The 13,804-nt window shown below is 39.0% G+C and overlaps 1 protein-coding gene across 1 annotated transcript in view; it reads left to right on the forward strand.

The window, feature by feature from the left end:
• Positions 1-13,804, forward strand: part of slc15a4 (solute carrier family 15 member 4) — a 56,825-nt gene that overhangs the window by 12,885 nt on the left and 30,136 nt on the right. Inside the window, exons 2-6 of the mRNA XM_037681186.1 lie at positions 2,451-2,743; positions 3,487-3,628; positions 3,831-3,908; positions 5,793-5,973; positions 9,801-9,959. Coding sequence (XP_037537114.1) covers positions 2,451-2,743; positions 3,487-3,628; positions 3,831-3,908; positions 5,793-5,973; positions 9,801-9,959 — 853 coding nt within the window. The remainder of the gene's footprint in view (positions 1-2,450; positions 2,744-3,486; positions 3,629-3,830; positions 3,909-5,792; positions 5,974-9,800; positions 9,960-13,804) is intronic.

Genomic DNA, 13,804 nt, shown 5'->3' on the forward strand with positions numbered 1-13,804 from the left:
CTGAAAAATTAGCCATCGCCCCAGTCTGAGGTCAAGAGCTCTCTGGAGCAGGTTTTCATCCATGATGTCTCTGTACATTGTTGCATTCATATTTCTGTCTAACCTGACTAGTCTGCCAGTTCCTGCTGCTGAAAAACATCCCCATAGCATGATGCTGCCACCACCATGCGTCACCATGCTTCACTGTAGGGATGGTATTGGCCTGATGATGAGCAGTGCCTGGTTTCCTCCAAACATGATGCCTGGTATTCAGAGTCCGAGTCAGAGTTTCTTTATTGTCATTCGCACCTCATGTGGTACATGTGGTGGAGCAAAATTATGTACACAGGGTCCCAGTTACATCCAACAATAAAATGTATAAGAAAAACAGTAATAACATCTAAGATATGAACTAAGAAAAACATCAACTAAATATACACTAAGCACTCATAACATAAAACATTGAACATCAGCACAAACATGAACATGAGTTTGTGAGCAGATGTGCACGCATGAACACATCAACATTGAAACAGATCAGATCAGCAGCAACATGATATGGTTTTTCACAGCAAAGAGTTCAATCTTTGTCTCATCAGACCAGAGAATTTTGTTTCTCATGGTCCAAGAGTCCTTAAGGTGTCTTTTGGCAGACTCCAGATGGGCTGCCATGTGCCTATTATTAAAAAGTAGCTTACGCCTACCCACTCTATCATACAGGCCTGATTGGTGTATTGCTGCAGAAACAGTTGTTTTTGTTCTAGATGGTTCTCCTTTTTTCATTCAACCTTTATTTAGACAGGTAAATCCCATTGAGCCTCGAGGACTCATTTACAAGAGAGACCTGATAACCTTTCCACAGAGGAACGCTGGAGCTCTGACAGAGTGACCTTCGGGTTCTCGGTCACCTCCTTGACTAAGGCCCTACTCCCCAATCGCTCAGTTTAGATGGCTGGCCAGCTCTAGGAAGAGTCCTGGTGGTTCCAAACATCTTCCATTTATGAATGATGGAGGCCACTGAGCTCAATGAGGAAATGTTTCTGGATTCTTCCCCAGATTTGTGCCTCAACACAATCCTGTCTCAGAGGTCTACAGTCAGTTCCTTTGACTTCATGCTCGGTGTTTGTGCTCTGACAGGCACTGTCAACTGTGGGTCCATATATAGAAAGGTGTGTGCCTTTCCAAATAAAGTCCAATCATCTGCATTTACCACAGGTGAGCTCCATTTACCGTAAGTTGTAGAAATATCTCAAGGATGATCAGTGGAAACAGGATGCATCTGAGCTCAGTTTTAAGCATCATGGCAAAGGCTCTGAATACTTGCGTGAATGTGATTTTTCTTTTTTGTTCCTTTTCTATTTTTAATAAATTTGCAAAATCTAAAAATATGTATTTTTTCACATTGTCATAAAGGGGTATTGTGTGTAGAATTTTGAAGAGATTAATTTAATACAGTCTGCAATAAGGCTGTAACATAATAAAATGTGGAAATAATCAAAGTCAAGTCAAAGTCAGTGTTTCTTTGTCATTCACAATTGTAACACAGTTGTGTACAGAGGGTCCCAGTTACATCCAACAAAAGTATAAATTGTAAAAAAAATAAAAATCTAAGACATAAACTAAGAAATACACTAAGCACTAGTAGTACAAAAACAATACGCCGAACAGCAGCACGAACATGAGTCTGTGTGAGCATATAAGTACGAATGAACACAGCAACATGAATAGTCAGCAGCACATATCAACAATCAAGTGGCATTACAGTGATTTATTTATTTTTATTTTCACAGTGATTATGCTGGTAAGAGATTCATGAGTCTAACAGCTTCAGGGTATAAGCTGTTCCTCAGTCTAGTGGTTCTACACTTGATGCTCCACAACCTCCTTCCTGAGGGGAGCGGGGCAAAAAGTGTGTGTGCTGGGTGAGTGGGGTCCTTCATGATGCAGGTGGCCCTCTTCCTGCATCTAGAGGTGTAGATGTTTGTGATGGTGGGGAGACTGACTCCAACAGTTTTATGTGCCGCCTTCACCAGTCTCTGCAAACAGTGAAGTGCTGTGACTACTTTCTGGATGCACTGTATACAGAAACTGAATTGAGATGGGTATACGATAGGTTCCAGATGCCCACAATAATTCAGCAACTATCTTAAGACATTTGTCTTGCTGACCGTTTGAACACGCTCAAAGTCCACGTGACACAGAATCATGACCCTGTGACTCACTCAAGGAAACAAGAGAACACTTGCAAACAGCATTCATGAGAGAGTATGTAAAATATCTGGGAAGGTTTCCATTTGTTTTGCTTCAGCATAATGAAATATCAGTCTTAAGAAAAAAAATGTTGCACAAATTATTTGAACGTTTTGAACAACTCAAAGGCAACTTCTATCATAGCTTCTGCAAAGTTTAGCTACTTTATCTGTTCCGTGAATCTGCTCATTGGTTTCATTCCTTTCTGTGTGTGATCACAGGTGAAAGACAGAGGACCCGAGGCCACTCGCAGATTTTTTAACTGGTTCTACTGGTGCATCAATTTAGGAGCCATTCTATCTCTGGGCGGTGTGGCCTACATTCAGCAAAATGTAGGCTTTGAGGCTGGCTACATCATCCCCACTGTGTGCCTCGGCGTGTCCTTCCTGGTGTTCCTTGTGGGACGAACAGTTTTCATCAAAAAACCTGCTGATGGCAGTGCCTTTTCAGACATGTTTAAGATCCTTGGCTTTGCCTGCTGTTCAAAGAAACCAAAGGAGCCCAACTTGCTTTGGTGAGAGCTGTTCTGGCTATGCATCAGTCATTTCTGAGTTAATTTTCAGTTGGGACAAAACATGTCGCATAAAACTCAATTATCAGAACATTGTGGTAAAATAGCCTTGGTAATTATCAACTCACTCACAGTCTTTAAAATATTTTGTAGAACTTCAGCTTTCAGCAGGAACGTTAAAGTGAAAAAAAAAAATACTAGACAACTTAGTTAAACATAAATGTAACAAATGGATGTAGAGGTTTGATTTCCACATATTTCAGCTGTAGCTTTAGTGTTTTTCTCATAGTTTGTTTCTAATGTGAGCTGGAAGGCAGCTTAAGCATGTTTAGATATTCCTTTATCTTAAATCTTCTTTTGATCCCCGTCTATAACTTTTCCACTGGTCCATTTCTTCATCTTCATTCCCAGTGGCAAAACATTATTCTGAAGGGTTGGAACTTGGCTTTGAACCAAAGTATCACAAGCAGCTCAAACACTTGACATTGAACGTCTTAAGTTGGACAATCTCACCGCCTTTTAAGAATTTCTTATTAGGGCATTTTCTCCAGAGATGAGGATTATAAGATTTAATGTAAAGTTTATTTCGTATTTCTAAAACTGCTATTGTTAAAGAGTAAGTCTCTAAATCTCTTACTGCAAGGGTTTAAGACTAATTCTGCCATACTGTGTATTTATTTATTTTTATTAATTTGGTGCTTCAATCACACCAGTTTTGAAGTAATTTTTTTCTTTTGTCTATAAAGCAACAAACCAGCTCTACTTGATAGTGCAAAAGTGATCTATGGTGGAAAGTTTCCAGAGGAAAAAGTGGAGGAAGTAAAAGCTTTGGTGAAAGTCCTTCCAGTTTTCTTTGCTCTTATTCCATACTGGACTGTGTACTTCCAGGTAAGAATGATCCGTTTCAGAAATTAAAGGAAAAAAAGGAAGACATTTAATTCATAACTACAGTACAAGCTTTTTAAATGCAGATATGTGGGACTTGTTTGTATGAGGGAATAATACTCGGTATTAAAATTACACAGATCCTGTGGTTCATAGAGTGGAGATTTACTTCATATTGACAATAATCTCTTATATTACTTTGCAGATGCAAACAACATACGTCCTGCAGAGCCTCCATCTGAGGATTCCCGACACGCCCTCAAACATCTCTGACAACTCTAATGTGGTAACTATAATTCAAAATAATCTTAGTCCACGTCCTTTTCTTGTATCGTAAAAAAGATTTTGATGCAGTGTGACAGAGTTTGCACTGTACATATAATTATACAGAATAAAACATACAAGGGCACAGCTCTAACCTGCTTCTCTATTAATAGTTCTGAGCAAGACCTTTGAGCAGAAAGTGAGAGTCAATTGTTCTCTGGCATACAATGGTAGGCAACAGCTGGAGGATGCAGCAAAGTCTTGTAATACCTTGGGGATTAGGTCAGAACTTCACAGACTAATGCTTGGCAGATTAGCAACCTGCCTGCGTCTGTAATTTCTTTGCTGCAGCGCCATCACCTGATGGTTCCTGACGATTGTTACTAATGTAGCTCCCTCACAGAATGTACTGTATGTTGCCTTCTGCAGGACTTTGTTGACTCTCAGCAGCTCCACATGACACACACCTCCTCAAAAATCAAACCACTCAACTGGAACACATCAGGAAGTGTAGTATGCACGCAGCAGTATGTCTGTTCTTATATTTGAACAGGCGTTCTTGAGGTGATTTCAGGGAAATAAGAAGTGAAACACTTGCCTTAAAGCCACACAGTCAAACTTCAAGTTGCACTAATGCCACAAAGACATTACTGGTGAACACTGAGGAGACGAGATCCTTCTGTGTGCTCACTTTGACCCTATTTTTAAAGTAGGTTTATATTTGACTTTATATATATATTTTTTTTTTCTTTTTTTTACATATTGTTTATTTGGTTCAAAGGAAGAAGTAAGCCTTCTCTTGTACCAGCCTTGACACTTCTCAGCATCAAAAGGGAAGTGAGATTAGATGCCTCTGTGAATTTCTTCCTCTCACCTGACACATTTCAGTGGCTAACCAGAACAAATAATTGTTCTGAAATGAACAGAGCTCATTCTAATGAACATGGGAGGCAGACATTAGTTGTTTCTAAACTCTCTAAAAGAGCACAGAATGTCATGATTTAAACTCTCTGCCACCTTTCCTATCCCAAATTTTGTTGTTGGTCTTTGTATTTGAACCGGCAACCTCCCCGTCACAAGCACACCTTCTCTAACCTCTGCACCACCGCTCCCTATTGCATCACTGTTTATATACAATAGTTAATTTAGTAGAGAACAAGTATTGGAGTCTGCTGGGAGACTTCATCATTCATCCATCATTTCAGGATTTACCTGACAAAGTAGATGAAGGCTCGTGTAGAATGAGATGTTTGATAATGAAGAAAGAAACAAAAGGAAAAATACTCTCTTTTTTGAGCTATGTATGGATTGTATGCAACCAACAATGAAAAAATCCAGAAAATTACTTTGAGAATAAACATTATTTGTTAAAACAAAGACACATTGTGGATTTCGCTCCAAACCTAAATAGTGTAGATTATATTGTTGAAAAAGACAAGAAGTTGTTCACTAAGTAAGACTGAAAAAAAAATGAAGATTGTTGGTTGTTTACAATGAATTTTCTACTCTTTAAATAAACTAACTACCAATTGCAAATATTAAACTTTGTGAAATATATATATCTCCTGACAGTAACAGCAAGAATTTTCTTTTTTTGCCACAGCTGCTGGTGCCATATTTAATAAAGTCTCTACTGTTTATTACTTTCACCCTCTAGTTGGATTTTTAGTGCCTTCGCTCCACTATGAATTGAATTAATATATTTTTATTAAATTATGTTTGGATTTGACCACCTGGGGGTGCTAAAGCAGTATCAAGACTGAAGTGTGCTCCTCTAATTCTCATGCAAACACATGTGAAGACACAGTGAACTATGTTGGAATGCACAAACATTTCTCTTTGTTTTAATGCTCTGTTGCTTCATGTAGATTTCCATCTCATCTGTTTCTTCTGCAAATCCCAGATGAAGTTCCGCTTCCCGGCTGCGTGGCTCACTATGTTTGACGCAGTGCTCATCCTTATGCTGATTCCTCTTAAAGACAAAGTGGTGGACCCCATCCTGAAGCGCCGGGGCCTGCTGCCCTCCTCTCTGAAGAGGATTGCTGTGGGGATGTTCTTTGTAATGTCATCTGCCGTGGCAGCAGGTGAGTGTCATTAACTGTTTTTCAGTAACCCAAAGCCCAATCAAACTGCACAGTTTTTGTGATTAAAAAGTTTTCAGCTTCTTTGAAGGAAGCAAGAAGTGCAACTTTAGAGTCACAATTACACCATGTTATTGAGATTTTTTTTTTTTTACTTAAAAAAATCTAAGGTGGAAACTGAGTGAGCCAACTTTTGAAATGCTTTGTTTATGACTGACAGGCATGGGCTAAGCCTTTGTTTAACAAATGACTGCCTTTACTATGCTGTATTTTGTGGACATCAATAGATTTTCTGGCATGAATCACAGCATTTTTTTCCACATGAAAAGAAAACAAGGTAGAGAGTTTTTTCCCTGTACCTGCATGCAGCAGCACTCCTCAGTCCTGTTTACCTCCCATCAGTTATTTTAAAAATACAAACTCAGTCAGGCCTGTCAGCCGCTGCTGCTGCACTGATCTATCTGAGCTCAAATGCTTAGAGAAAGATAAAGGCCTGAAAGTAAACAAAAGCAAATCAGTAACACTCCAGAGAATCAATGTTCATTATATTTTCTACAACCGATTCCCATCTTCTTTCAGGTGCACATTACATCCTCTACATGTCGTATTCTGTCAGTGGTGACCTTTAGATATTGACTGGCGGGCTTTCTCCAATTGCTGTTTGACTGTTAAACATGCGCTTAATCAAATTTGACAGCAGTTGTTAAGGGTAACTCTGGAGGGTTTGTTTAAAAACACGTTAAAATAATGGTAAAATAGAAACTAACAAACCATCTCTTTCATATTCTATAAAACATTATATAATCTTAACATGTTTGATTAGGAAATTAATTTTGATTGCTCGTTAGAGACCTAAGATGCTCCTTTTTTTAACTTTTTAAATTAAGAATTTTTTTTACAACTGAGTATACCACTGGGCTATAATGAACTTCTTCCAAACAAAAGGTTTGTGTATGTGTTGCACTTCTAATATGAAATCACATTTTAATAGAAAATACGTACAGTAGAAAATACAGCACTTAAAACAATTAAATGTGTGTCAGTAATAGTCCAAGTAGATTATTTGTTTTTCTTGCATAAAGAGAAAAGATGGCCTGAAGTCACAATTGTTTTTTGTTATCTGCACAGTCAAGCTGAGACATTATTATCAACTGCTTCATGTAGCTTTATGTATAATAAACTGCAAATGTTACTACCAGTAGTTATGCTCGATATATTAAAAATCAAATTATAAATTATCTTTGTTGGAGAGAAAGGGCTTCTGCTTGGGCTTTACATTAAAAAGATGCGTTTAAAAAGAGATGGCTGCTTAAAAAAAAGTTTTCACATTTTCTGGTCTGACTTAGTCCATCAAACATGTTTTTTTGAATCTGTGTCATGTGATAAAATCTCTATTTAAAACTGTAACGTTCAATCAACATTTTCTTTTAAGATCTGAATGTTGCTCTTGCATGTTCATTTCAGCATTTAAAAGCTACTCAGGCGTTTATTTTTTCCATTTGGCTACTTGGGAGGGGGAAGGTGCAATCCTTGCATTTGAATTCAGAGAAAATGAATTCCGAATGTTGCAGAAAGTAATTTTGAGTTCAAGGAGTGGAGAAAGGGTTTAAGATGGCGCTGTAGTCTGGACATTGGTCACAGTAGGAGGTGAAAACACAACTAGAGTGAAATACAGTTTGGGTCTGGATTTAGGAGTCAAATCAGACAACAGGGTCAACCCTGCATATTACAGTCATAGCCTACATTGTAGAATATACCTTTATTTGCAGATAATTTAAATTATGTTTTTACAGAAATGCTGTGCTGTCTTTGTTCGCAGTTTATTTACATTTCTTTGCTTCACAGACATTCAGTTTACCATACCATACCACTTTATTTATAAAGCACCAAAAAACAGCAACGAGGCCAACCAAAGTGCTTTACAGCAAAAACAAACAAGCAAAGGACACAGGATAAAATACATAGGTCCAAATAAATGAAGATAAGAACGAAATGACTTGTGTTAATGCAGACAAGTGAAAATCAAATCACACAGTGTCAAAAGCCAGGGAATAAAAGTGAGTTTTTAAACAAGACTTAAAAACAGTGAGAGAGGGAACCTGCCTGACATGCAGTGGCAACTCATTCCACAGTCTTGGACCTGCAACAGAGAACGCCCTGTTACCTCTGAGCTTAAAACAAGTGCCTGGAACCAATAAAAGCATCTGGTCTGTTGACCTCAGAGAGCGCTGTGGGACATATGGCTGCAGCAGATCAGAGAGATAGGTGGGGGGCAGAACTGTTCAGAGATTTTAAAAACTTAGAGAAGGATTTTTTAAATGAATTTGAAAGTGAACCAGGAGCCATTGAAGGGAGGCCAGAACTGGAGTAATGTGCTCTCTTTTGCCTGTACCAGTTAAAAATCAGGCTGCAGTTTTGAACGAATTGTAAACATGAAATAGAGGTCTGACTGATTCCAAAAAGAAGTACATTGCAGTAATCAAGCCTGGATGTTATGAAAGTATGTATTACTGTCTCAAGATTGCTTTTGGACAGTATGGCCTTCAATTTAGACAGTCGCCTCAACTGAAAAAAACCCTACAACAAGATTTAACAATCGTGTTTACAGAGTTTGACAGAGTGGCTCCTAAGAGCTGCCTCACACTATTATTACATGCTGAACTGAACCTTTAGTTGGCTCAATATGTGTCCTCAGTACTTATTTTCACATTTTCTATGAGCTGAAGTCATGTTGTTTAGGTGACCGACAGCTGGATAAATGAATATCCCAGTTTGACATGTTTTGCACACATTGAATTCATCAGAGTTGCTGTTTGCCATTCTGCATTCACAGCTCACCACACCAACTCTGCTTAGTACTACGAACACTTTTGGCATCCTGTGTGTGAGATGTGGAGACATTTGTCAGGATTGGTGCAGCAATATTTCATGAGGATTCGTCGTACATGTGCTGACACATGTCTGGTTATCAGGACAGCTGGAGCTCGGCTGTCTCAACGGAAGACATGCTGTCAAACTGGCAGTGAACTTTCTCTGATCAAGTATATACACCATGTTCAGACTTCACACATACCGACGCCAGCTTTGAAAGGCTGCAATGACATTGGTCCTAAAAACATATTTTTGTACATTTTATTACATTCTCTTCAGTCTATATACTAATACACATGTAGCTTATAGCATTTAAAAGTCTAAAAGTGTCTTGCTTGACGTAAAGCTGCTACAATCACACTGAGTTGGCTGATAATGATGCTTAGTTGGGGTAGAAAGTAAAATAAAAAACAGATGTGTTTATAGTGTGAGACTTGCTCTGAGCAGCCCAGTGGCCATGCTGTCTGAGATGGAGGGATGGTATTATTGGATATCCGGATTACAAGGCTACAACTCCTCTTAAATGTAGTATTAAGTGTAGTCATGATAGGGAGCTGTCTCTGGGAGCTATCTGAAAATAGCTGCTGGTCACACCATAATAGCAGTCGAATAAAGCTTTAAGGCAGGCGGCGGCAAATGATGACCACTGCTTGGTTCTTATTACTGAACTGTCTTCTGCGTCCCAATACTGAACTATCCGGCAAATTATGAAAGTGTGCAGATGGGACCTTAATAAAATGTTGGGATATTTTTTGAAAACTAGCCAAATCCTTTATAGACTGTTACTGGTTTGTTTGAATCTGACGATTTTGTTGTTGATGTTGTGGATGTCAGAGTAACAAAATGAGTGTTTAATTCTATTTCAATCCATTTTTATTTATGTATAAGAAAGTAGTATTTTCTTTCACTTCCTCTCAGCTAAATACTTTGTGTTCTGGTTTCTGTGTCCACCCATTCAGGTATTTTGGAGTCCAAACGCCTGGAGCTGGTCAAATCAAATGGTACCATAGACCAGGTGCTCGGCAAAGTTGTCTACCACGCAGCGGATTTACCCATATGGTGGCAGGTGCCTCAGTATGTGCTGATAGGAATCAGCGAGATCTTTGCCAGCATTGCAGGTACACTTGTTTTATATCCTCGATTGATTTTATGTGTTTAAAAACTTCTTATTTATCATGGCAAGCTAAATACTGCAATTCTGACTCATGCAATGAAGTTTAATTTAGTGATGGGACTTGTGCTTTGAGTTCGTCTGATTAGCCCTCACACTGAACTGCTCTCAGTGGATTGACTAAAACTGAATAGAGCTCATTGTTTTAAGCAAAACGCAGTGAAGACAAATGTCCGTACGCTTTTTTGCGCACTTTGATTCATCACCAGACAACACCAGCCTAATGGGTTTGTGGGTTGTTATCCAGAGTAAACGGCCCAAAACATCAATTGATCATTGATTATCCTGGTTTTCTCTCAGTTCTACAAGACATTGTTTGTTAATGGGACGTTTTACAAACGGGGTATAGGGAAAGTAACCTACTCACAGTTGACATGATCTAATATTTGCCTTCACTTCAGGCTTTGCATTAGTGATTTTTCTTTATCCAGATATTGTAGATAATAAGATGAATATATTTCCAGCTATTTACTGTATCCCTGAGGATGCATTCACAACTGCTACACAATTATCTCCTTGGCATAAACCTTTCACCTCAGCTGCAGTGTTGACATTTACCACAATGATCCTAACTATGTAGAAGTACATGAAACAGGAATCAGTGTACACTGCTCTCTTCAACACACACAGCACCCCACATACTTGTGAGAGATAACACTTATAAATTTCACTGACACACAGTGCTGTAAATTTGGTTCATATTTGTTGTTAGCAGACAACCCCAAGTAAGCAAGTGCTAACAAACTGAACTTTTACATGTTTTTATAAAAGCTATAATTCTCCATATAATGCATATATACAAAAAATGCAGTGTTTTGCAAAGCAGGATAAGAAGGTTAAGTGCTCTGCACTTAACTTTTTATAGGCATTTTTAAAGATTTCTGAAAACTACTGTCACTGAACACAGATTATTTCTGCAGTCACAAGTTCAAGACAAAACTGTGTGACAGACAAAAACAAACACAATTAAAATAGCATCACTCTGGAACTAGGTTTGTATGAGACGAGCTGTGGTTAAAGTTGTCCTGATGAACATTCTGTTGCGACGCCTTTCTCTCTGGATTTATACATTTGCATGTATGCATGTCATGCCTGCATATTTATGAAGGTAACATCATTGATAAATAAATTCCTGTACAGTTTACAAGATTAACCCAGTTTATGTTGCCATCTACACAACACATTTTTACAGAAAAGGCCTCACTTATTTCATTCCCAGTTCTTTCACTGTGATAGAAGAACCCCCAGTTGTATGTACGTTTCTTGTAGCAGGATGCACATTTTTTTTTGTCATTCAGTCTCCGCTAATCTAAGTAAATGGTAAATGGACTGCACTTATGTAGTGCTTTCTATCTAATCAAGACACTCAAAGCACTTTACACTACAACCTGTGCCCTCATTTACCCATTCATACAGAACTCTACTGGATCTTTACAAAGCTAATCTGTAGTCTAATCAGAGCTTTATCACACTCATACACTGATGGGACACACATTAGAGGCAATGAGGGGTTCAGTGTCTTGCCCAGTGACACTTCAACATGTGACTGCTAATGGAATTGAACCCCCAACTCTCCCATTGGAAGACGACTGCTCAAACCACTCAGCTACAGCTGCCTACAACCCAGCAACAGAAACCCAACGTCAAAGTGGTTACTGCTTGAGTAACTATATCTGTAGGAAACCTGTGTACAAATCAGCCAAATGTGACTTTTCCATTTGATTAACCATTGCATGACTTTTCAATTCAGTTCAATTCAGTTTATTTATACAAAGCCAAGTCACAACAGAAGTTGTCTCAGGACACTGTAGAAAAACATTCACATACATACAAAGTCAATTAGTAAAGTTATCTATCTGATAGTTTCTCTGGCTAAGTACACAACCCTGTTTGCAATTTGTTTTCGACAATAATAGTTATTGGTAATGGGACTACAATAGTCCCTCGTTACTTCTTGGTTCAACTTTCATGGACTTGTTCTGTTGCAGTTTTTCAAAGTAAGATTGTACATGACACACGGTTGGCTGATTGATGGAGTGAGCCGCACGAGAGGCATGGATTGTTTATTTTAAATAAATTGTTTTAAATGATTTAGCACCTGCTGCACCTGTGCACAGCCCACAGGTGCAGGGAGAACCTGTGCTTCTTGAAACACTGGCATGGCTATATTGATCATTGTATTGCATAGACTTTTTTTTCTAACAAATATGTGTTTGCAGTCTCGTTTCCTTCTAAAATTTACTGATAAAATATTGTTTCACTTTCAAATTTGGTGATAAATGTATCAGCCGCTTCTAAAAATGCTTTGATAAAATGCATAGTCTGTGCTTTGCGTTTTAAACACAGAAAGTAGCTTAAGGTTTGTAACCTTTTTATATAGTTAATACACTTGTATTATTTTTGCGCGTATGTGATCAGTAGAATTAAACTTAACTCAAAAACTGTCAGCAGTTCAGTCTCTGCCAGACTGTCTGATCGCCTCGTGTCTGAAGTAATCCAACGTTCTTGCTCCTGTTCTCGTTCCTCACCCACTTCATGACAACGGATTCCTCCCCTTTGCCTCACCCAAGACAGATACTTCTGCCCATCGAATATCTGGACCTCGACTTCTGCTCTGCCTTCAGACCACCGATTCCAGCTAAAACCCTCAGAAAAATGTTGCTTTTCTGCCTCTATGTGAATGACCCATGCCTGTATTTTTGACCATGAACTCAGACCCCGGACTGTAGGAGTTGAGCTCTTAGAACCAAGCTCCACGTTCTGAAGAGTGTTTTTCTGACTTTCGCTCGCATATCGCGTGATCCGTCCAAACCTCCTTTCCCTCTGATGTCATCACCCTCAACATCATCAGCTTTTCACCTGTGACTGATAACAACGGAGTGACAGCTGACTTTCTCCTTTCTCCTCCTGATAAAACTTTAAATAAATATTTTTGTTCACTCCTGTTTCAATTTCTGGGTCTCCCTCGTAATTCATTACACAGCGAAAGAGAGACTCTTTTGCAAAACTTATGAGGGTTTTACCTGAAATCAGTGGTCTGAAGGCAGAGCAGACGTCAAGGTCCAGATATCCGATGAGCAAAAGTATTTGTCTTGGGTGAGGCAAAGGGGAGGAATCTATGGTCATGAAGTGGGTCAGGAACGAGAGCAGGAACAAGAATGCTGGATTACTTCAGCCACTTGAGATCAGCTGCTGTTGGTTGTAGAAAACTGCCTTGTTGCCATGGTTACGCATCATAACAAATGTCCAAAACTAAAAAAGTTTCAATAAAAGTCCTTCCAGCTGCACAGCATCCAATACCAGAGGAGACAATCATCAAAAAAACGTGATTTGCATCCAGAAAAAGAGGAATTAAAGTTTCCAAAAGCAAAATCTCAGAATGAAAGTAACAGAGCTGCTCCAACATGCAGCCACCTTGAGCGGCGCAATTCTAGAATGTAGAATTCTAGATTTTTGTAATGCCACTACCCCTCTCCTCGTGGTTTTATCCCTTTTTCTATCTAAAAAAATGTATTCTGAAAAGAATAAGAAGGCCGCGCTTTATAGCAGCAACTTCGTGCACTCCATCCATCTTTCTGATGGCTGTACGTGTACTGTACATATTCTCGTTGTATTTCGGTGCAGTGATAATAAAGCTAATTCTGATTCTGATTCTGACCTGTGTGCAGCCCACATATGTGGGAGCAGCTTCCTCCTGCAGCTGATCAGCTGATCTCCGTGCAGAGCGGAGATGTGGGCGTGGCTGAAAGTGCAGCCGGAGGCAGAGAGCTGAAATCATGACATGCTGTGCTC

This window comes from Nematolebias whitei, chromosome 8 (assembly GCF_014905685.2).
Source record: "Nematolebias whitei isolate Nwh7 chromosome 8, NemWhi1, whole genome shotgun sequence".
NCBI lineage: Eukaryota > Metazoa > Chordata > Actinopteri > Cyprinodontiformes > Rivulidae > Nematolebias > Nematolebias whitei.